The sequence below is a fragment of the Musa acuminata genome, chromosome BXJ1-4, assembly GCF_036884655.1.
Source record: "Musa acuminata AAA Group cultivar baxijiao chromosome BXJ1-4, Cavendish_Baxijiao_AAA, whole genome shotgun sequence".
Lineage (NCBI taxonomy): Eukaryota > Viridiplantae > Streptophyta > Magnoliopsida > Zingiberales > Musaceae > Musa > Musa acuminata.
The window spans coordinates 41,873,353-41,895,249 of NC_088330.1; the positions used below are offsets into that span (position 1 = coordinate 41,873,353).

The following is a 21,897-nucleotide window of genomic DNA, read 5'->3' on the forward strand; positions in this document are numbered from 1 at the left end:
AGGATCCGGGTTCGAGGATAAAAGTAGCGGGTGAATCCTACCCGTTACTGTTATTTACACCTTCTTCCCGCTTCGATCCAAGGATTAGGGTTCTCTGCCTCTGAGAGCATCGTCGAGGACGAAGCTCACCCACCATGGACGACGAGTATGAGGGGTTGGAGCGGTTCGGGATGGAGAACGACTACGAGGGCGGGGAGTGGATCGGCGGAGAGTTCTATTACCGCCGCAAGAAGGAGCGCCCCGTACAGACCAGGGAGGACGCCATCTACGGCACTTTCGCCGCTGGCTCCAGCGATTCCGACTCCGACGGAGGTGGCCGCCACTCCCGGAAGCGCCGGAAAGGCGACCTCATCTCCAAGCCTGACCTATCCAAGCCCGTCCACTTCGTCTCCACCGGCACCGTCATGCCGGACCAGGAGATCGATCGGAATCTCAAGGAAGAAAGCGAACGCGGCGCCGAGGCCTCCAATCCTGTGCAGGGGTTGGGATGCGGCCTGGGGTTTCAGGCCGACAAGAAGGATGCCGAGGGTGATGAGGATGACGAGGATAACTTCCTCCCGACGGCCTTTGGGAGGAAGATCAAAGAAGGGGCACAGCGCCGGGAGAAGGAGAAGAAGTGGGAGAAGGAGAAATCTAAGTTGGCAAAGCCGCTGGGGAGAAGAAGCGGATCGAGTGCAGATGACGTTGGGAAGTTTGAGGTCCACACGAAGGGCATAGGTTTGAAGCTCATGAAGATGATGGGTTACAAAGAAGGATCTGGATTGGGGAAGAGTGAGCAAGGGATCGTTGCCCCTGTTGAGGCCAAGCTTCGCCCAAAGAACATGGGCATGGGGTTCAATGACTACAAAGAGGCTAAATTGCCAGCTGTGGACGAAGCACCAAGGGAGAAGGCGACTGTTGCAGTAGCTTCAGGACGTTCAAAGGAGAAGAGGTGGCTAAAGCAGAGACAAGGGAAGTCGAAAGCCAAGATTTTGACGGCTGATGAGCTGCTTGCTAAAAAGCAGGAAGAGGGTATTGAGGTTGTTCAGAAGGTTCTCGATATGAGGGGACCACAAGTTAAAGTTTTGACGAGCCTGGAGAATTTGAACATGGAGGATGAGATGAAACAGAACGACTTGCCCATGCCTGAGCTTCAGTACAATGTGAGGCTAATCGTGGACTCTACCGAGGCTGACATACAGAAGCTGGACCAGGCACTGAGGAGGGAGAGGGAGAAGGTGGTGAGCTTGCAAAAGGAGAAAGAGAAGATTTTGAAGGAAGAGGTGAGGCAGAGACAGCAGCTACAAGTGATGGAGATGATAGCCGGAGTATTAGAAAGGATTAAAGAGGATAACTTGTCTGGGGCATTGACACTTGATTCACTGCTTACTACTTTCAGAGACCTAAAAGAGAGGTTCAGGGAGGACTACAAGCTCTGCAATATCTCCTGTATTGCCAGTGCATTTGCATACCCCTTATTGCTTCGGGTGTTTCAAGGATGGGATCCATTGCAGAATCCCTTGCATGGCATGAGTCTTTTGTCTTCTTGGAGGGATTTGTTGCAAGGGGATCAACCTTATGATTATTCAGAAAGTCTTATGGCTGCTTCTCCTTATGCCCAGCTTGTCAGTGAAGTTATTCTCCCTGCAGTCAGGATATCAGGGACTAATACTTGGCAGGCTAAGGAACCAGAATCGATGCTTAGATTTTTGGAAGCATGGGAAAGGTTGCTACCCCCAGTGGTTCTGCAGTCAATTTTGGAGAATGTGGTTATGCCGAAGCTAACAGCCGCTGTTGATTCTTGGGATCCACGCCGTGAGACTGTTCCAATCCATGTGTGGGTTCACCCATGGCTTCCCTTGCTAGGACAGAGATTGGAAACCTTATACCATACAATTCGCTACAAGTTAGGTAGTGTCCTTCATGCTTGGCATGCAAGTGATGCATCAGCTTATGCTATACTTTCTCCATGGAAGGATGTCTTTGATGCAGCTAGTTGGGAGCATCTGATGGTCCGTTATATTGTCCCAAAGTTAAAGATTGCCTTGCAGGATTTTCAAGTGAACCCAGCTAATCAGAATTTGGATCAGTTTAACTGGGTGATGACATGGGCATCCGTAATTCCAATTCACCATATGGTCCACATGTTGGAGGTTGATTTTTTCAGCAAGTGGCAGCAAGTGTTATACCAGTGGCTGTGCTCAAATCCTAATTTCAATGAAGTTATGCAGTGGTATATGGGTTGGAAGGGGCTTTTCCCAGCAGAATTGCTTGCCAACGAGAGGATTCGAATGCTTTTAAGTGCGGGTTTGGATATGATGAACCAGGCGGTAGAAGGCATGGAAGTGGTTCAACCTGGTGCTAGAGAGAATGTCAGCTATCTAAGAGTTACAGAAAAGAGGCAGTTTGAAGCACAGCAGCATGCAGCAGCTTATTCATCAGTCCATGTTAATGGCTCAGGCAGCATGAATGAAATGAGCTTTAAGGAATCTATAGAGGCTTATGCAATGGAACATGGCTTGCTCTTCTTACCAAAAGTTGGTAGATCTTACAATGGTCTTCCGGTATATGGTTTTGGCAATGTGAGCATATGCATAGACTCAGTGAAAAGACTGCTCTATGCCCAATTACAGGAGGGAACTGAGCGATGGAGTGCTGTGTCACTCACACAGTTACTGGAGATGCATCAAAATGCCACTCATCGTTGAATTTACTCTCACCTCTGGATTCCTTAATGGCTTTTGATGATTAAATGCATTTGATGTAGTTGTTCTTCTGAAAGCCTTGCCTCGTTTGGTTAGCTGCCATTTTTATGTTGCCTTACATTATACCAAATATATTTAAATAAAAACTTGTTCATTGTTTCACTATTTACGAAACCTTTACTTTCTCCTTGTTTGTTTACATCTTCATTATTATATTTTTTGCTAATCTTTTTCTTGGTTGTGATAGATTTGTTTAAAACCTACAGGCAATGGTTTTAGAATAGCGGTTTGGCACTTTATTTGCTTATGTAGCTTGTTCTTAAGAGTACTCAAATTATCTTAATTCATTTTGTTGTTGCTGCCTTTGGATATTGTACCTCAATTAATCAGAAAATGGTAAATTTGTTGGTGATCAAGTTACTGTAATTCTGACTCATGTTTGGAATTCATGATAATTGCCTAACTCTAATTTCTTTTGCAATTTCCAGATTGGTCACTAGGGCTGTTTATTAACCCCAATAGCAGGGTAGTTGAGGAAAATTCTTTTATCCATGAAATACGTTTCTTAATTTTGTTTCTTTTCACTTTTTTTAGTATTTGGTCATATGACTATACTGCAGTCGCTAAGTTAATCTGTAGTTTTATCCAGTTTCGGTTTTTAGGTTATTGGACGGAATGCAATGAATTGTCCCAAGATTTGAAGCATTTACAACTCTATTAAGCTTACATTATATAAAGCTTGAATTATTAATCAGGATTATTAATGTTGGTGGGGTTAGTTTCTTTGGAATGGCTTGGTGATGTTGGGTTGTGGGTGGTCATTGACTCTGTCAGTCTTATGATTAAAATTAGATTCAGTGGTGTAATGGTTTATTGTAGTTTGAGGGTTCAGTTCATATTGTGACTTCAAAGATGATGGCTTGTGCAGGTGTTGGATAGCCACTAGGCGGGAGGAAAATTAGATTCAATGATGTGCTGTAAATGTTGGGTTCTGTTTGAACTTTTTTGGTGCCATGCATCAATTGTTTCTTGTGTCCAGTTTCCTCTAGTATAAATGGTGCACTAGAGGTAAAACTGAATGTCTCGACAATGGATTTGTGGTAGCACTCTACAGTGGAGAAACAAGAATTTTTATAGTTTGGTGTTCCATGTTACTATGGTGTATAGACCTGTGGTTGGTGCATTCGTTTGCTTAGCTATTTGCTAAACAACATGAAGTCTCATGGAGCATTTCTCTTCCATACCTTTTCTAAGTCTTATTTTATTCTGGCCTCTGTCAAGCGACCATGGTATATACTCCCAGCTCTCAGTAATTGTATTTTTTGTCACTCCTGCATGCATGAAGACTAGCATACCTGTGGAGTCAAACTGTCAGGTTAGAAGTGCGTGCTCTGGAAGTTGTTGGTCGGATGCAAACTTATTGGTGTGACTATCAAAAAAATAAGTGCTGCTTAAGTTTTACAACAAATCAGCAGGAAAATGTCAATATATATAGTGTACCATGTGGATTACCCGTCTTGGCCATCTGTGACTTGAACCTTATGCTGGCTTGCTAATGTAAAACAACTCTCGATCTTGCCAGGCTGTTGATTCTAATTCCCCTCCGACTACAGATTGAAATATCATTCCAATCTCCGTTTCTTGCTGTGGCTAAGCCTAATTGGATTTATCTCCCTTTCTTTTGCTACTTAGTTGTTTCTTGCATGGATGTTTCTTTTTGCTGCAGCGGCATATGCTGATTATAAACAACTATCAAAGACTTCTCTTGCTGATTTGGTGTAGTATTCTAGAACGAATAATAGCAATATTTCAGGATCATTGAGATGACAATGTTATAACATGAAAATGGATAGAGATATTGGCTTCTGTTCCATCTAATGGAGTCACAGTTAATGAAAGAACAGTGAACTGCAAGATCTCATATTCATCATAATTGGAACAATTTGTGACAGTTGATGCAAATGCTTTGATGACCTTTACTTAAAACTTTAGGTGTTGCAGTTAACTATCCTGTGGCCTATCTCAATGACAACAAAAGAACCATGTAGCCAACCCAAATAGTTGGGATTTTACGGCCCTGTTGCTGTTGTTGAGTTAACTATCTTGTGGAATGCTCTTTTTCTTTTGGTACAACTGGTTGCTCCTGAGCAGTGATTTAAAAAGGTGCTCAGGCGCTTGGGCGAGGCGAGGCAAGGCCCGAGCACCTCATATAAGGTTCAGGCAGCGCCGCCTAGGCTCTCGCTCGAGCCTAGGCGTTGAGCACTTCGGGCAAATGCCCGGTTGATATAAGGTAATCGGGTTTAATTAAATGTGCATTAGTTGGTTCGATTGAACCAACTAATGCACACAATTACCTCAAAACTTATGTGCAACCTCGACTCTCAACCCTAGCATACGGTTTCTCCCTCTACCTTCGTCGTCGATGATTTCTCCCTCTGCATCCATCGCCGATGATTTCTCTCTCTACCTCCGTCACCGACGATTTCTCTCGCTACCTCCGAGTCTTCCTCTATCGTCGATCGAGTCTCCTCAGCTTCCGTCGTTGCTCGCTATCTGCTGCTGTTGTCCACTACCTACTGCTGTCCGCGACTCTGCTACTGCTACTACTACTACTATCCGCGACTCTACTACTACGGTTGTTATCCGTTGCTTCTCTTCTGAGTTCTAACTTTTCACTGTTGGTTTCACTGGGTGATTTTTTTATCCCTTTAAATAGTTATACTCTTCCCTTCTAACTACTGTTAACAGTAAATAATATACTGTTAACAGTAGATTATTAATTACTATACAAAATAATCTTTATTTATTAGATTAATAATATTATATATTTTTAATATTTTAATATTTTAGAGCGTCGCGCTTTGCTCGGGCGAGCACCTAGCGCCTTGGGCGTTTTAGGACCTTGATGCCTAGCGTATTGAAGTTCTCATTTTGGATTTGACATTTTTTCTATGAATATATGAATGATATCTCTCCTAACCTATTCTTCAGTCTTTCCTTCCATACAGTTTCAGATCAACTTGGACAGTTTAGCAGATATTTGACAGTGCGCATCAATAGAGTAGTCTCTATGCATCTTGTTCTTTTTACATTGTCAGCATATTTTAGGGTTTCCTTAAGGTGCAATTGGCTTTTTTCCGATGAAGTTGCTAAACAATTTGAGTGTTAATTGAACATGTCATTGAAACAGGTCATGACTTATGGGTTCTCTATCCTCACTGTTGCTTGTGAATTTCAAAGGCCATCAATGATTCTTAAACCCGAAAGGTCTTATGACTTGTTTAAACTTGTTGGAGATCTAGATGCATTAAACATGAGAAGTTCTGCCATTTCTTTGAACTACAATTCTAAAATTTTATAGCACATAACATGGTAAGTGTTACTTCTAACCATCTTTCCTCCCTCTTTTCTTTCCTTTTTTTTTTTCCTTTCTCCTTTTCTAGAGAAGGACAATGCTTGATAGATTTTCGCTCGTCTGCAGGGTCGAAAATATATTATTTGAGTGAAGTCAAGCCATAGAGTGATAGCAGCATACTGGCATGCAATTTCTCCTCATCCTGGTCTTTGTGGTAAAGAAGCTTGGTACCTTTCTATAGCCTCATTTCTTGTTGATGTTTCTGTTTGCTATCTCATCCCTTTTTTCACTAGCTTGATATTGTTGCAAGATGCAAAATTTTTTAGCAAGACTATATTTGATCTAGTCACTGAATGATGAGCGCCAATTTGCAGCCATTTTCTACAGTTGATCCTTCTCCATATCACCTGTTATATGATTTGCATTGAACAACTTTTCTCAGTGCCTTTGTATGACTGATATAAATTTCAGTGTAAAGACAACATTTTGTTAAATTGACACAAACTGTGCCAATGATATGTTTAGTGCTGGTTTATATGCCAATTTGCCAAGTCCTTCTCTTGTTTTTTTTCTTTCTTTTAAACTGATATGTATGACAGAAACTCTTTGAATATACATTACCAGGTGGAGATAATTTATTATAGGCTGTTACATGTTCTGAATATTTTTGACTTCTCCCAGTATCATTCTTTTTATATATATCGAGGTCTACTGCTTATACCTGATGTTAATTCTAATCGAGTTTGGGATTAGATTCTGAAATTAAATCAATTACATCGATAATTAGTGTGAGTCGATTGAATGAAATTTATTAATACTCTGCTCATCAAAGAAAAGTAGTTACTCAAGTCAGGTACTGGATTGAATTTGCTTATATCATATCTGGTTTTATCTTTATCCTTTGCTGCATTTCTCATATATTGTTCAGAATTATTCATAAGAATTAAAGGTTTCTATTCATCCTTTTAGCAGAGTAGGAGTCCTGATACAAATTCACACAAATCAAACAGAATGGCCTGACCTTTGCAAATGATATCACTTTAGAAAATTCCCTGCTCATGAACTGGCCAATCATGTGTTAGAGAATGCATCTTCAACACAGAAACTATTGACCATATGTGGTGTTGAGGTTGCTGATTCATTTGGTAGTACATCTGCTTAAGGTGGGAACAAATTCCTTAGAGGTTAATACAGGTCAAGTACCTGCAACATTTCCATGATTAAAGTTCTCAAAGCAATCTTTAGTTAGATCATCAGATTAAATCGTTGATACTACACCTGTGAAAGAATAAAATATCGACTGACTCTGCATTATGGCCAAGTAAGAGTTGAGACAACCATCAAACACTACCTAAATGCTAATCCAGACAGCCTGCAGAAGAACGAAAAGAAGAAAAGCATTTGACAGAACAATTTCTTGATTATTGGAATTTCAACAAATTTGACCACAATAACTGTTGATTTATGTGTCCAGACCAATCTCCCCTCTCCAGTAGGATGAGCCTAAAGTCAAAGCTTAGCTGCTCCATATCTTGATCGAGAATTGGCAGAACTCAACAGATGAATTAACGTTCCTCTGTGAAAGGACCATAAGAATCTGACAGCTGCTACCTACTGAGAACATAATCACATGCCCAGAAGATGTGATGTAATGCATTTCATCTTAGTAGACTTCAACATGCCATTGCTTATTCTTCTTAAGCTGAGAGAGCTTAGCATCCCAACTTTCTCCTCTCTGTTCCGCCACCCTCTTTAGTGTATCTTGAATTCCAGGCATCATCCCTTTCAGACCGCAAAAGTAAATGTGTGCACCTCCATCTAACAGCTTGAAGATTTCATCACTGTACTCCTCGATCTTGTCCTGGACATACATCTTCCCACCATTCTTGTTCTTCTGTTCCCTGCTGAGGGCCTTATCATACCTAAACATTTCATGGGGTACTGGTTAAGCCAATATAAAGGAACTTTAATAACCAATATGATGAGAATGTAGAGCATTGTCCAATTACCTAAAGTTATCAGGATAGTCTTTTAGGTAGCTGCTAAACTCAGCATCATAGAGAAGGCTGTCAGTATTTGCAACCCCTAGGAAGAGCCATGCAAGGCCACCAAACTTGTAAGTGGTCACAGCTTCCATGAACATACGGCGAAGGTATCCACGGAATGGAGCGACCCCTGTCCCTGTCGCGATCATGATATGGGTGGCATTTGGATCACCCTCTGGTAGCAGCATAATTTTCCCAGAAGGTCCTGCAATAGTATGTAAAATCCCGATAAATAAGCAGTAAACTCGATTATCACAAAAGAATAACCAAGTTAGTCACCTTGCACTTATAATTTTAATTTCTGACTTCCTGACTTGAGTACATTGAAGTAATTCAGAGAATTTCTTCAGAGAAAAGAAAACATCTACAGAATATTATTTGACTTTAAACAAACATGTAATACCTGTGAGCTGAATCTTGTCTCCTGGCTTTGAGTTGCAAAGAAAATTGCTGCAAGTGCCATTCTTTGAAGGATCCTCCTTTCCAGTCTCTGGATCATAATAGATAGCTCGTCGGACACATAAGCTGGCCGTCTTGCCATCAAACGAATCCCCATACCTAGTTGATGCAATAGAGTAGAGACGCACATTGTGGGGAGATCCAGGTTTCTTTGGGTTCTCACCCTGCAATAATAAATCGATACAATCAAAGAATAAAAATATCACAAAACAATAATCAGATATCAATAAACTAAAATTTGCTTCTGAGAGCAGGAATAACTCACAAGCACCTCATTGTTCTAGTTTAAATTTACGGGCAACAAAAACACTAAAAGATGATTCATGCATGATGCAAATTATAAATGTCTAAAGAGGGCAGTACTATACTTACTAATAGCTCAGCCTTTAGAAAGGAGCAACAAGGTTGCAATTGAGTGTCAATGTGTGTCTTGGTAGAAAAGTGTCACATTTGTCACAAATATTCAGTCTCTTTTGTTGGTTATGATCATAGATAACTATCTAAAGGGTGAGGAAAGAGAAACATGTCTTGTATGAGTTGAGTGGGTATAATGAGAAAATGGACATGGAAATGGAAGTATAACATATATATAAAAAAAAAAGACAATTAATTCAGAGAGGAAAACCAAGTAAAATTTCATAACCTCCACAGGGAGGCCAAAGAGGAGGAGCTAACATTAATCAAAACTTGAATTTAGAGATGTCTTGGAGGCAGGCAACAAGAAATAGGTACTTACAGGAGGAATGATGCCATAACTTTGCCCTTCCCAGTAAGGTACATTGCCACCATGATCAATCACAATATGGCATGTCTCACCAGGCGCTTTCGGACCAACAAGCCTCTCAACTGAGACAATTGTTGCTGTGTACGGTTCTTTGGGTTTGTACAGATTTAGCGGGGGCTCATTAGCATTCTCAAGCTCCAAAGGTTGAACTGGAATTTTACTTCGGACTGCTTGTTGGACAGACATAGACATCACCTTGAACTGGTATTTTGTTGATGAATACCTGCTCTTCAAGTTTACAGATGACAAAGTAATCCATAATTTATTGTCGAAGCGAAGTTTATTATGATCCTGAAAGAACAAAACAAAACCAGGGCCATCAATCTTGACATTGTTTGCAAGATAAAGAAAAAGGAAGATAATTCCAACAGTGTAATTGTTCTGAAGATTAGGCTGGAATGATTTAATTGAGTTTCTAATGATCAATGTGACCGATGAATCTACATGCAATATAAGGTAATAATAATCAAGAAGAATTTTTCTTCCATGGGAGAAGTAAGTGATATCAGCCATAGTTCAGATTAGTTAGTGTCATGCAGATGCAATTCACCAAATTCTGAACACATATTTAAAGAGTCTGCAAGGAAGACAAAAAACATTGATAGTGTAAGGCAAAAAGATTAAGGCACCAAGCTAACAAATAAACCATGAGTTGTGAAATCATTCTATCAAAGAATCCAGTAGGTAAGTTACAGCAAATCTTCATGTTATTCAAATCATCTGTTACAGTGATTTTATGCCAGGCATCTCTTTCAGGTTTGAAGAGTCAGGTTAATGGTCTTTTAACACATTGACTTCAGGTCCCTTGCATATTAGAGAACACTTGGAACAAGAGAGAACAGAGAAAAGCAAGGTTGAATCTTTTTCCCTTGTCATTTTCCAACCATTATCCAATTTCAATCCGAAGCCCGGAAAAAAAGAGGATTGTATCAGAAACACAATAAAATTTTGTCGAATCTTGGTTTTGTCAGATCTTATGAGCATGGATCTATACTGAAATGAATAGCTCAATAGCATGAAAAGATCCATACTTTCCAGCAACTTAATGACCTAATGTTCAATCGCTTGCAATTAGTCTATCACAATAGCAACAAAGCACTTGCCAACATCTAATCTCGACAAGCATCAAAATATCACCTTGAATCCGGTTTTCCTCAGCGACGCATCCGTTCCGACTGATGGCGACACGGATGCCTGCCAAAACAATCAAACCAGAGATCGCTACATCAGACTCTTCAGATGAGATGAATCGACAACCAAACTCTCCAAGAAAACGACCCCAAACAAAATCAAGATTTTTGTACGAGAGTGAGGGATAGGAGCGATCGAGATTACCCGAGCTCCTAAAGCGTGCGCCATGGTCGCGAGATCGCTAGTACTCCTCCACCTCCTGCTGCTCCTTATATAGGGTTTAGGGAACGGGAGAAGGAACCCTTCGCGACGAGGAAGGGGCGGGCAGCAAAGCAGCCCTTCGCTTTCCTCTAATCTCACCACCTTCCGCTATGCTTCGAACTACCGCATTTACGATAACACCCTCACGTTCGTACGAATACCCAAGTCCTCCGGCATGGTTGGACCATTTTACCCTCCCTCGTATTCGTACTAATCACCCGACATTGCCCTCGGTCTTCCTGTGCACAACCGTTAGATGGAACATCGACGGCTAAAGGATAATCCATCACAGGTGTGTAACAGTAATCATGTTATTCGCGCTTGCACTGTTCGTGTTAGACGACTTTACCCTCTGAACGAGCTATATTCTCAGGACTGTGTCCTTTGGATCGAGACAGACGACCGTCCGTTGGAGCATCGACGGCTGAGGAATACTACATCATAAGGGTAGAATGATAATTATAGTACTTGTATGACCTTACGTCTCCATCAAGGGACAATTCCACTGTAGGTGAATGGGAGGGTGAGGGAATCTCGCAACATTAGACATAATATAGTGAAAGTAAATAAACCCTTATATAAAATTTATCCACAACAAATTGGTAGGCATTTAGAAATGTTTGATTTTCTATAAATAAATTATTATTATTATTTTATTAAGTTATCCTTATCAGAAAATGAAAGAAAAGAAATCCCTATTAAGTTCATTATTCGTTCGTCTCTTCAACATATTTGCTCAATTCTAATGTCATATTTTATTATATTATAAAAATAATTTGTGCAATCTCTAAAAACTCATACTATATTGGTTGGACATTAGTAAAATAAAATATAAAATAAATAAATAAATATACTCAGTGCATAAAATTTTCGTCAATATGGATTTGAGAAGGATCAGATAGTATCAGGAAAATAAAATTAGTTGATATAAATTAAAATAGAAACTTTATTAGATAATGTTTTTTTGTGGTAGACTATCAATATATAAAAGATGTGCATAAGGTTTCACACCATGCTTTCATGCATGGCCATGGCAATGGCCATGGTCATAGGATATGGACATGCATAGCTCAGTGGCGTTTTCGTGATTAGACGTATATGCAGGGTCGTATTTATTTAGATAGCGGGGGGACGTCATGCGCGTGCTCGCCGCCTGCTGCCGTCTCTCTGACACGGATGCGGTGAGCAGCGTGGCTTTTGAGGGGAGGAGGAGGATGCGGTTGAGAGCACGAGGGAGGGCTTACGACGATGTGAGTCGCGGTCCAGCCTTCCGCGGCGGGCCCCGCCGCCGGACAGCGATGTGACAGGCTGAGAGCTCCGCCGCGTGATTCCCGGCCAAGAGCTGAGGAGATCACTTCTGATGGAGCGATGGAGGTGATCCGGACAAAGCAGGCAATCTCTTCCGCCTTCATTCCATTCTCTTTTCGCTGATGTTTGCTGCGATGGGACGTCCCGGACCGTCTGATTTGCGCGGCAGCGGCGGCGGGCGGCAGCGGCCGTGCGTCTCCCGGCTACGGAATTGTCTGCCGACGGCGGTGATCAACGGCGCTTCTGTGAATCGGAACATCGCGAACACCAAGTCCAACAGGAGGGTCCCACCAAAGGGTTTTTGACAAAGCAGCGGACGGGTATCTTGTAGGGTAGACAACCAGAGGGCGATGACAGCGACGCTCGGTCTCGGATCCTATGTTTGGACCGCTACACCATGCGATCCCAAAAGCAAATCCTAGCCGCTCACCGGTGAACACATGGCATCGGGATATCCAGGACAGGATTGTTCCCATCATCGACTGGTTTACCCACTGCAAATCGGGCGGGTCCCACACGAAGCTCGTCAAATGACAGGGAGGGGTAACGCAACGGGTAGCCTGCGACAGTGAACCAACCGGCGCTCGCTGTCGGATCACATGTTCGATTCGCGTCAACCACGAAAATTGCAGCACACGCGGCCGGCGAATCCTTTTTGAGAGTTTCGTACCACAGACGCTGGCCTTATCTTGTCGGGCAGCGAAGGCGACGAGGGTTCGACGACAGGCCGGCCAACATCCCTGACATCATCGCACGGCGCACGGAGGAGCATAACGTTGCAGGGCAAATCGCGGCCGTTAATGGCGGCTGATGGGACGGCTCCGCAGCGCTTGAGCCGGTGAAAAGACCGCTCGTTCTCCTTCCCGTGTTAGTGTCGTTTACCGCACTGCTTTACCTGCATGAAGCTGCCGCCGCTGCTGCTGCTCCCAGAAACAACGTCAAAGAGGAGCCTTTTCTGGATCACAGGACAGCTTCGATTCAAATGTATTCATGAATAGCATTCAAACCTCTCTTATCACTAAACTTCAATCCTGGGAACAAGAACAAGCAGGCCATCACCACTCACTGATAAGAGAGAAGATGAAACATATATAAACAGAGTACGCCCATTGGATCACATTACAGAACAGTCATTTTCCGCCATATAGTATCTTGGTAGAGCTTAAAAGTTTGGCAGTAGCTTTTCAGAAACCATGGCTTCAAGCAAAAGGGATGAGTTCTCAAGTTCCATCCACTACTAGATAGTTTAGAGGACTAGACCTGCTCTTCTAGGCATTCAAACAAAAGACCAGTTCACAAACATGAAAGCCAGACAATGGGGTGAACCATCCTCATCAAGGACTTTCCATGCCACAGCCTGTTCATAAGACGCCGGCCTCCCCATGCTTGACAAGCAGATACCAGCAGGAAGATGAGCAAAGCCCTATCGTGATGCAGAAAGATGTGTCGGTTTCAGGAGGTTTACATAATGCGACACAGATTGTGAAAGGAAGAAGATACGAGCATCGGTCATTTGCTTACCTGCTGCATGATCTTGGGGAACTCCGAGCAAAGCACCTTCCGACCATTGTCATCAAGAATCTTTTCCAGTGTAATGTCCTGAAGAGCTATCAGGGTGGTTTCCAGCATATCCAGACCAGCTTGATTGGAAAAGGTGAAGACAGGGGCAACCTGCCAAGAAACATTACATTTTGATCATGGTAATATTCACCAAAATTCTATGCCAATTGATCGCCGATAATTGCATTGCAAACCGAGTAAATTTCCCACAAATGCTACAAACTAATATGAAAAGTTAAAAATAATATGAAAGTTGACTCCAGATCTAAGATGTGCTAATAAGGCATATGACAGAAAAGTAATGTGCACACTGTGACTTGCCTTCAAAGAACAACACATGATCGCATCCGAATGGTGCCAAAGCAATTTCAGCGATGAATCATTTGCTTGCGAGTCCACCTGAAAGAGCTCAGCTCCTGTATGAACCCTGAAGTGATTGAAGCCAAACCATTAGACAGATAACAAAGAAATTTAACTCAAGAACTATAGATGATGTTGCAGATGGACAAATTTTCAAATCAATTTTGATTGTTGCATTTATGTGATCAAAGTGTGCAAGTAGAGTGCAACTCATGATACCCTACTATACTATAACTTTTAAATTAATGGACCATAAGATGTTATAGTAGTAAAATATAGAACCACATCAAGTACACAATTGGATCACCTGTAGCTCTGAGAAATCCATCGTGCCAGAGTGTGAGCTTCTGGAGAACCAGGTGGGTGCTTAACGCCAATCTGACAACCGGGACGAGAAGGTGCAATTGCCATCGCAACTCTCTGCACTGAGGTGACCACACTTCTAACATATTGCCGGGCCATTGCTGCCACACTATCTCGGAGGTGATTCTCATAGGTGAACTGGAAGGCTATTGTGAGGACTGATCGCAGGTTATATGTAGTTGAAGCAGTCTCATTAACAGAGCGTGATGTGGCACCAGATCCAACTTCTAGTGTGGATGCCAAATCAAGTGTTCGTGTAGTGGCCGGAGAATCCTGTAACATTGTTGAACAAGATGAAGGTAAACATTGGAGGAAGTCGTGGGGTAACTGGTCAAAGTTTTGATTTAATTAATTAAACAAACTTCTATCCAGAATTAGTAACATCTATCAGCAGTAGTAAGTACAATCCAAAACTAGATTCATGCAGAAAATGATATAGCTTTTCTAGGTAATTCTAGCATGTCTAACGTGTTTCATCTCTAGTGAGAGAATAGTCAAAAATCAAAGAAAAATGCTAGAGAGAATAGTCAAGAAGCAAAGAAAAAGCAAAAACATTTAGGATAAGATTAGCTTTTCTATGAATTGAATGCCTGATTCATATCTAGCCAGAAAATAGTCATAAAGCAAAGAAAAAGAATTAGTTTTTCCAGGAAATGAGGTCATTAGAATCAATCTGCAGTAAATTTCTAGAAGACACTTGTGTGAAGATACCCAACTGTTTTAGGGTCCAGCGGTATGACACGAAAACCTGATGGTAGCAAAGGAAGATTATCATCAAAAGATTCATCAATGGGTGCAAAAACCAGCTGAGCACAGGCACCAACAGCATTTTCTTCCACTCCACTGCAAAGCTGCAATCATGTATTTAAGGACAAAATCATTTACCCAAAAAAAGAAGAACTCACTGAATCCATAGACAGTGACAAGGCAAATTCCACAAGACAAACCTGCAGCAAGTACATATCCCTTGACAAAATGACATCATCTTGGTTAAAACCATTACCCTCGAGCCTAATCACCTCCAAGAACTACAGTTAAGGAAATCAGTGTGTTACATCAGAAGAAAACAACAACGAGAAGTGCAAGATATTGCTTTTAGAACTAAAAGGTGATCTACCTCTTCATTTTCTGCAGTATGTGCAAGAGGAAGTATCACCTGACTGCCCAAGAACCCGCTATTAGGCCTAACACCAGGAACCGCATATGAGCCAGTTCTCAATGATGCAGCAGAATAAGCATCTACACCACAATCAGCCCATTCTGAACGATGTTCCCTCAAAAAGCGAACCAATATAGCAGGTGGTACATTCTACACAGCAAAAAACAGTGAGTCAGTTAATAATATTAACCGAACAAGAAAGAACTTATTGTTGAATACATCCCCGTAGAATGATGGAAAGTCCTGAACTTAAGGGTGAAAACTAAACCTGCAGCAACATTGATGCTTTTGCACAGAGAACACCACTTCCGAGGGTTGAATATATCGCCGAGGGGTTAACATGAGACCCAAAAAGTTTATTTGGGGAAGAATTTATAGCTATTGTCACATCCTCAACACCATCACTTCCCAGTAACGACCAACCATCATCAGCAAATCCATTCACAGCATCATTGAAACCTCTGTGGATAGCCATGAAGATTTAGTGTCAATACCTTAAGAAGATGCGGCTGAAAAAAATATGCTTAAGTAAAACATGGCAACTAAGCCAATGACCTGCTCAATCTCTGACTGAAGGCCCTTAAAACAGCAGGTTGCCGCCCCCCACCAAATGGAACTTCACCACTGGTCTCTTGAGCAATTTGTTTTAGGTGGCGGAGTGCCTGAAAATTGGCCAAGTGAGACTTCAACATAGGCCGAATGAAATGCTTAGTAAATAAGAAAAGAGACTTACAGCAATGGTTGTTTTCTGTGCCAGTATCTTTGGTGATTCATACAGGGGTCTAAGAACCTCAGGTACACTCCATGGCTAAAACATGAAATATCACATCAGCCAGATATTGTAATAAATCTCAGTAAGAGTAGAAAGCCCAAGAAACTCACATCTAAATCAACATGGTCGACGATGTGAATCATTGACCCACCACCTTCACATGGCCGAATTAAATAGCCACTAGAAAGCATTTCAGCTCTTACAAAATTTGTAGCAGCTGGCCCAGTAGGACCACCAGTTGCAGGAGTCAATGACCTCTCACAGATCTAAAAGAAAAGCCTTGTGTCAAAAGGGTCATCCAAATTTGGAAATGCATGTCAATAAATGATCACCATGTACTGACACGTCTGGTGATCAAGAACAAAAGCACCAAAGACTGCCATCTCCATATGAAAAAAGTGTCAATTCATAATAGATACACAACTCATACCACAAGACTGCCATCTTCCAGTGCTGTAGTATATCTTAGCGTCCAAAAGTCTCGTGCTGCTGCCAAAGTAGTAGGTGCATATGTCTGATTGCAAGAGATTAAAAAAGGTCAAATTAATTTACGAGAAATGAGGAAAAGATAATAAACCTTTCAAACTTCATACGAATAGCAGGATAAGCAAACAAGTACAGACCTGCATATATGTAAGTTCAATATTCCCTCCGTTACCAGTGGGAATTACAGTAAGCACATCGAGGCAACGGCAATCACGATACCAAGATGGACGATCTTTGAGAACCTCTGCAACCTATGAAGCCCAGCAAACCATGAATTGCATAACAAAGAAAGAAAATTGCAGCAACAGAAGTTAAGCAATGGAGTACCTTTGTGGGTTCTAGACTCACAAGGCCACAGGCTCGAGCTGCTACCCCACCACAGTTGTGGGAAACAGCAACGATTCCAATAGAATCCGGACCAGGCTATAGTGAACAATGAGAAATCAGTTTGGGTCATATATTTCAGAAACAATCAATTGACAGAAGCTGAAAGCAGTTAGATAGGATATCTAATGAAACATCACCTTCATCCCAACCATCTGAACCCACTCGACAGCAGTTCCAGTAGCCTTTGACAGGAACTCTGCCAAGGTCTCCTCAGCGATCGCAAGAAGACTAAACATAAATGTCCCAAAACACTGTGTTATAAGAAGACAAATGGCAAAGGCAATCTAAACCAGAACCATCATAACCAGCAAGTTTGATTACCCAGCTGGGTTATTAGCATCCCTCTCTGGATGCTGCGAAGTTGGGTTTTGTTGATGGTGGTGCTGACCACTTGTGACTACAGATTCACAGCTAGCATCAGTCGCAACAGATGGCTGGATATTCATAAACAAAATGTTCAGTCCCAAACAAAAGTGCTAAAGTTCAACAGTGCATGTGAGATTCTGAGTTGAACATGGAAAAAACTTAAGCTCGTCGTATACACATTCCACTCCAACAAAAAGTTTAAATTGAACTATGCAAAAACAATATTGTAAGGTATTGTGAAGTATGAGAGAGTCAATGGGACATTCTTAGTTGAACATGGAACAAGAAACATATACTCATCTTTGCAACACACTACCCAAACGCAACGAGAACAGAATGAACCATGCAAAACCAAGCATATCCAAGCAATGGTTTGCATGCGTCCAATCAATCATTAGATGAGAACATTCAATCGCAAATGTTTAAATATTTGTTCAATAGGCCTAGAAACTGGAGAACTACAGCAAGAAGACATCATAGCTTAAAATAAGTTCTTGAAAGTACGAGCTGCAGGCTTTGATCACTGGAAAACAAAGTAGGTGAAAAAGCATAAGAGAAATCTGCCATTACCACATGATAAATCACAATAGAAAGTAACATACACAGCATGCAAACTTACACTATGCAGTTGTTGGCGCATGTATCCGTTCTCATATACAAGTTGAGACACCTGCTTCTGCAGTCGGTCATTTTCCTCCATCAACAACTTGTTCATAGCAGTGAGCTTGCGATTTACTGTTTGGAGACGAGAGGCCTCCTTTCTTTGCTTCTCTCGACATCTACAGAAAAGTGTGAATATAAGTACCAAAAATCTACATCCAGAACTATACTTTCATGCTAAATTCTATTTGAGATAACATTCGGTAAAACATTTTTCAGAGCAATTCACCTCTACCCAGCAAGTTTCTAAATATCTTGACAATATCAGACAAAAATAGTTATGGGAAAGGATCAAAATCTTAAGAACCTAAACCCTGAAGATTCCAGGGCAGTTTTCGAAAATATTGCATGTTTTGCAGGTATCTTGTGGTCTTGATATGATTATTATCATCGTGTAACCTCTTACATAAATCTCAACAATAAAATAACATTGTAAAGAAATACAGACCCACTGATGCTCAATGGCCTTTAATTTAGGAGGGATTAATTAATATGCATTATCATCAACTCGGCCAAAATCATTACCCATTCCACCAATTCAAATCTTGGCAAGAAAATTAGAAACTTTATAATCAAACACTCAAATGAACAACAAAAAAAGATAGTCTTCTGAAACCAATCAAGCAGCAGTCTTCAACATTCAACACTCTTAACCCATTAGAAACCTGTCAGTTAACAGAAACAGAACAGGCTCCTAGAAATTATGCAATAAGTTGGCTGCTTTTCGCATAAGAAAAGACTATTATTAGGCACCGGCTTCGATATCCTCAGAATCAAAAAGGGGATTAAGATTAACAAATTGATTAAGCAGGAAAACGACAATATTAAACTACATACCAGTAATACCTTGCAAAACACTCAAAACACTTCACGGATCCAACAAAAAAGAATGAAAAATTCAATCTTTCCAGATAAGTAAAGAATCCACTGGCATTGCTAAAAGCAGCAGAAATGTAATAGTTTCTAGTAAGCTGCCTCTCTCACTATGGAATTCGGGGCACTTGCATATGGAAAAGTAGAACAGCAACGGAGAACGATATTTCCCAGTTGAATGCCCACAAGTGACTCAAGATCCGAACCTTCTCCTAATCAAAAGCTTCTAGTTTATACGAGAAAAAGAAAGGAAAAATGGAAGTCGATGCAGCAGCTCCCGTGAATATCAGATGGCCTCATATTGTCCAAAGCAAATCGGCTAAAAATCCAGCGGATAAGAAAAGGGATCCTATAAATACCAGGCTCAACACACGGAACAAGGACAAAGATCGACACAAGAACATATTTTTCCCAGCCAATTCAAAATTCCATCGACAGGTGCTCCATCGATCCTTTACCTTCTGTTCTGGAACCAGACCTTGATCTGCTTCGGCTCGATGTTGGAGAGGATGGGGCATTCCCGTATGAGCTGCTGCCGCCTCAGGGAGCTCGGCTTCGGGCACTCGCTGTAGACCCTCTCGAGCGCCTCCACCTGCTCCGGCGTGTACCTCACGTACTTCCCCGAATCCATCGCCGCAGCCTGCTGCAGCCCCTTCCCCAGCTCCTTCCCGCTTACAACCATCGCCATCTCGCCCCTGCAACAAGACCCCTAAAAATCCAACCTTTCCCCACCCAACGCACTCACCGCCCTCAGAAACCCCACACCACTCCTTTCCTCCGGCTCCTCGGCAGCGGACGACGCATCACCGCGCCTCAGGAACTCCCCGCCGAAGAGGGATGCCCCATCTTCCTCTGCTCCGGGGCGGCCATTGCTCTGCAAAGAAGAGGCAACAGCAAAGAGGAAGAAAGCGGAAAGGAGGCGTCTTGCTCCGGATTCGTGTGGGATTGGCTTCCCTATGCTTTGTATTTGGCTTTTATCGCCAATGTGGTAGTGGTGACGGCTTTTGTTTTGGTGTTCCGCGCTGGGATGCTTTAAAGTGGGCAAGAGCGGCGGTGTGTCCTCTCTCTCTCTCTCTCTCTCTCCCTCTCTCTCTCTCTCTGATGCCTTCTTTTTGGTTTGACACAGCGTGAGGATTTCTATTCTTTTGAAGAAAATGTTTTGGGTGCTAGAGGAATTGTTTATGGTTGTGTGTGTTTGGAGCTGCTCTCATGCTTGGCCTGCTGCTGCAGCTGCAGCTGTCTCAGTGAAAGGGAAACATATAAACAAACAAAGTGCTTTCTCTCCCTTCCATGCTTAGAAAGAGAGAGAGAGAGAGGGAGAGAGGAAAGAGATGAGATGTTGGTATGTGCGAGCAGGTGGCATGGATGGCATGATGCATGTTGTGATGGGCAGAACATACATGACCTGAGCTGGTCTTCTTTCTTACTCTGCTGTTCTCTCTCCCAGCTTTTATTTTTCATCTTCTATTCTCTCTGGATTCATTCCTCTTTTTGGAATTGAATTTGATCCTTCCCATAAACCCCAAAACAAGCAATCTAGATATAAGTAATTACATAGATTGTAAAATGGATCCACCCTGCTAATAAAATCATGTCTCAGCTCATGAAAACATATCAAGAAATCAATAAGTTCATGAGAAAAAAATATTGCTACTGTTGTTTATGTTAGCATTTACTTTTACATCATTCTCTTGTCAGAAATAAGCTTAACTTAGTAAAAGCTGTATGAAATTACCAACTTTATGAAATAAAAATTTCTGCTACTAACATTACAACTTTTTCAAAGTCTAAAAATTGCTGTTCTTATGTTAGCATTATTTTTTATATCATTTTCTTGTCAGGAAAAAGCTTAATTTAGTAAAATTCATATGAAATTGTCAACTATATGGTATAAAAAATATTCTGCCACTAACATTGTAACTTTTACAGAGTCTAAGAATCACTGTAGCTGATATTAGCATTTACTTCTCCATCATGTTCTTGTCAGATATAAGCTTAACTTAGCAAAACCTATATGAAATTACCAACTTTATGAAACAAATTTCTGCTTCTGATATTATAAGAATCACAGATACTGAAGTTAGCATTCATTGTTACAACATTTTCTTGCCAGAAATATCTTAGCATTTATTTTTACATCAATTTCTTGCAACAGATAGGCTTAACTTAACAACAGCTATATGAAATTATCTTCATGATAAAAAGAAATCTGCCACTGATATTATAGCTACTCTGAGAGACTAAAAATCATTGATGTTTATGTTAGCATTTATTATCACATCATTTTGTTGTCAGAAATAAGCTTAACTTAGCAAAAGCTATATTTAAGGTCTAAGAATCACTGTTTCTTATGTTAGCATTTACTTTTACATTATTTTACTGTCAGAAAAAAGCTTAACTTAGTAAAATCCATATGAAAATTCCAACATTAGGAAAAGAAAAGTTTGCTAGAAATATTATAATTTTTCAATCAATATTATGTTAGCATTTACTTTCACATGCACCATTTTCTTGTCAGAAAAAAAGTTTAAACTTTGTACAATCAATATGAAATTTCCAACTTCATGAAATCAAACTCTGCTACTGTTTATGCTAGCATTTATTTTTACATCAATTTCCTGTCAGAAATAGGCTTAACAACAGCTTTATGAAATTACTAACTTTATGAAAATAATTTCTGCTACTGAAGTTGTAGCCATCTATTTTTTTCTTTCCAAATTACAGCTACTCTCAGAGACTAATAATCACTGTTGTTTATGTTATCAATTTTTTTGAACACCATTTTGTTGCCAGAGATAAGCTAAACTTTATTGACATATTCTGCTACTCATTGATAGCTTTTCCAAAGGTTTAGAATCACTTTGTGTTTATGTTAGCATTTATT

The 21,897-nt window shown here is 41.0% G+C and overlaps 3 protein-coding genes across 3 annotated transcripts; 1 reads left to right on the forward strand and 2 right to left on the reverse strand.

Annotated features, from left to right (window-relative positions):
- The first annotated feature begins 72 nt into the window (after positions 1-72).
- Positions 73-6,701, forward strand: LOC103982503 (septin and tuftelin-interacting protein 1 homolog 1). The gene is made up of 3 exons (XM_018825485.2): positions 73-2,775; positions 5,875-6,056; positions 6,166-6,701. Exon 1 carries the CDS (start codon positions 135-137, stop codon positions 2,685-2,687), a length of 2,553 nt encoding a protein of 850 aa, XP_018681030.2. The 5' UTR covers positions 73-134; the 3' UTR covers positions 2,688-2,775; positions 5,875-6,056; positions 6,166-6,701.
- A 738-nt stretch (positions 6,702-7,439) lies between these two features.
- On the reverse strand, positions 7,440-10,807 carry LOC103982502 (ferredoxin--NADP reductase, root isozyme, chloroplastic). The gene is made up of 6 exons (XM_009399443.3): positions 10,663-10,807; positions 10,465-10,521; positions 9,280-9,618; positions 8,488-8,707; positions 8,049-8,289; positions 7,440-7,961 (listed from the first exon to the last, which is right to left on the reverse strand). The coding sequence occupies exons 1-6, from the start codon at positions 10,684-10,686 to the stop codon at positions 7,703-7,705; spliced, it is 1,140 nt and encodes a 379-aa protein (XP_009397718.2). The 5' UTR covers positions 10,687-10,807; the 3' UTR covers positions 7,440-7,702.
- A 2,286-nt stretch (positions 10,808-13,093) lies between these two features.
- On the reverse strand, positions 13,094-20,198 carry LOC135671763 (homeobox-leucine zipper protein HOX32-like). Its single transcript, XM_065179948.1, has 18 exons — positions 19,472-20,198; positions 18,100-18,259; positions 17,436-17,548; positions 17,252-17,342; positions 17,055-17,150; positions 16,865-16,978; positions 16,672-16,755; positions 16,352-16,507; positions 16,203-16,277; positions 16,025-16,131; positions 15,738-15,930; positions 15,428-15,619; positions 15,258-15,338; positions 15,027-15,161; positions 14,255-14,583; positions 13,909-14,014; positions 13,549-13,698; positions 13,094-13,450 (listed from the first exon to the last, which is right to left on the reverse strand). Exons 1-18 carry the CDS (start codon positions 19,699-19,701, stop codon positions 13,304-13,306), a joined length of 2,559 nt encoding a protein of 852 aa, XP_065036020.1. The 5' UTR covers positions 19,702-20,198; the 3' UTR covers positions 13,094-13,303.
- Between the last annotated feature and the right edge of the window lie 1,699 nt (positions 20,199-21,897).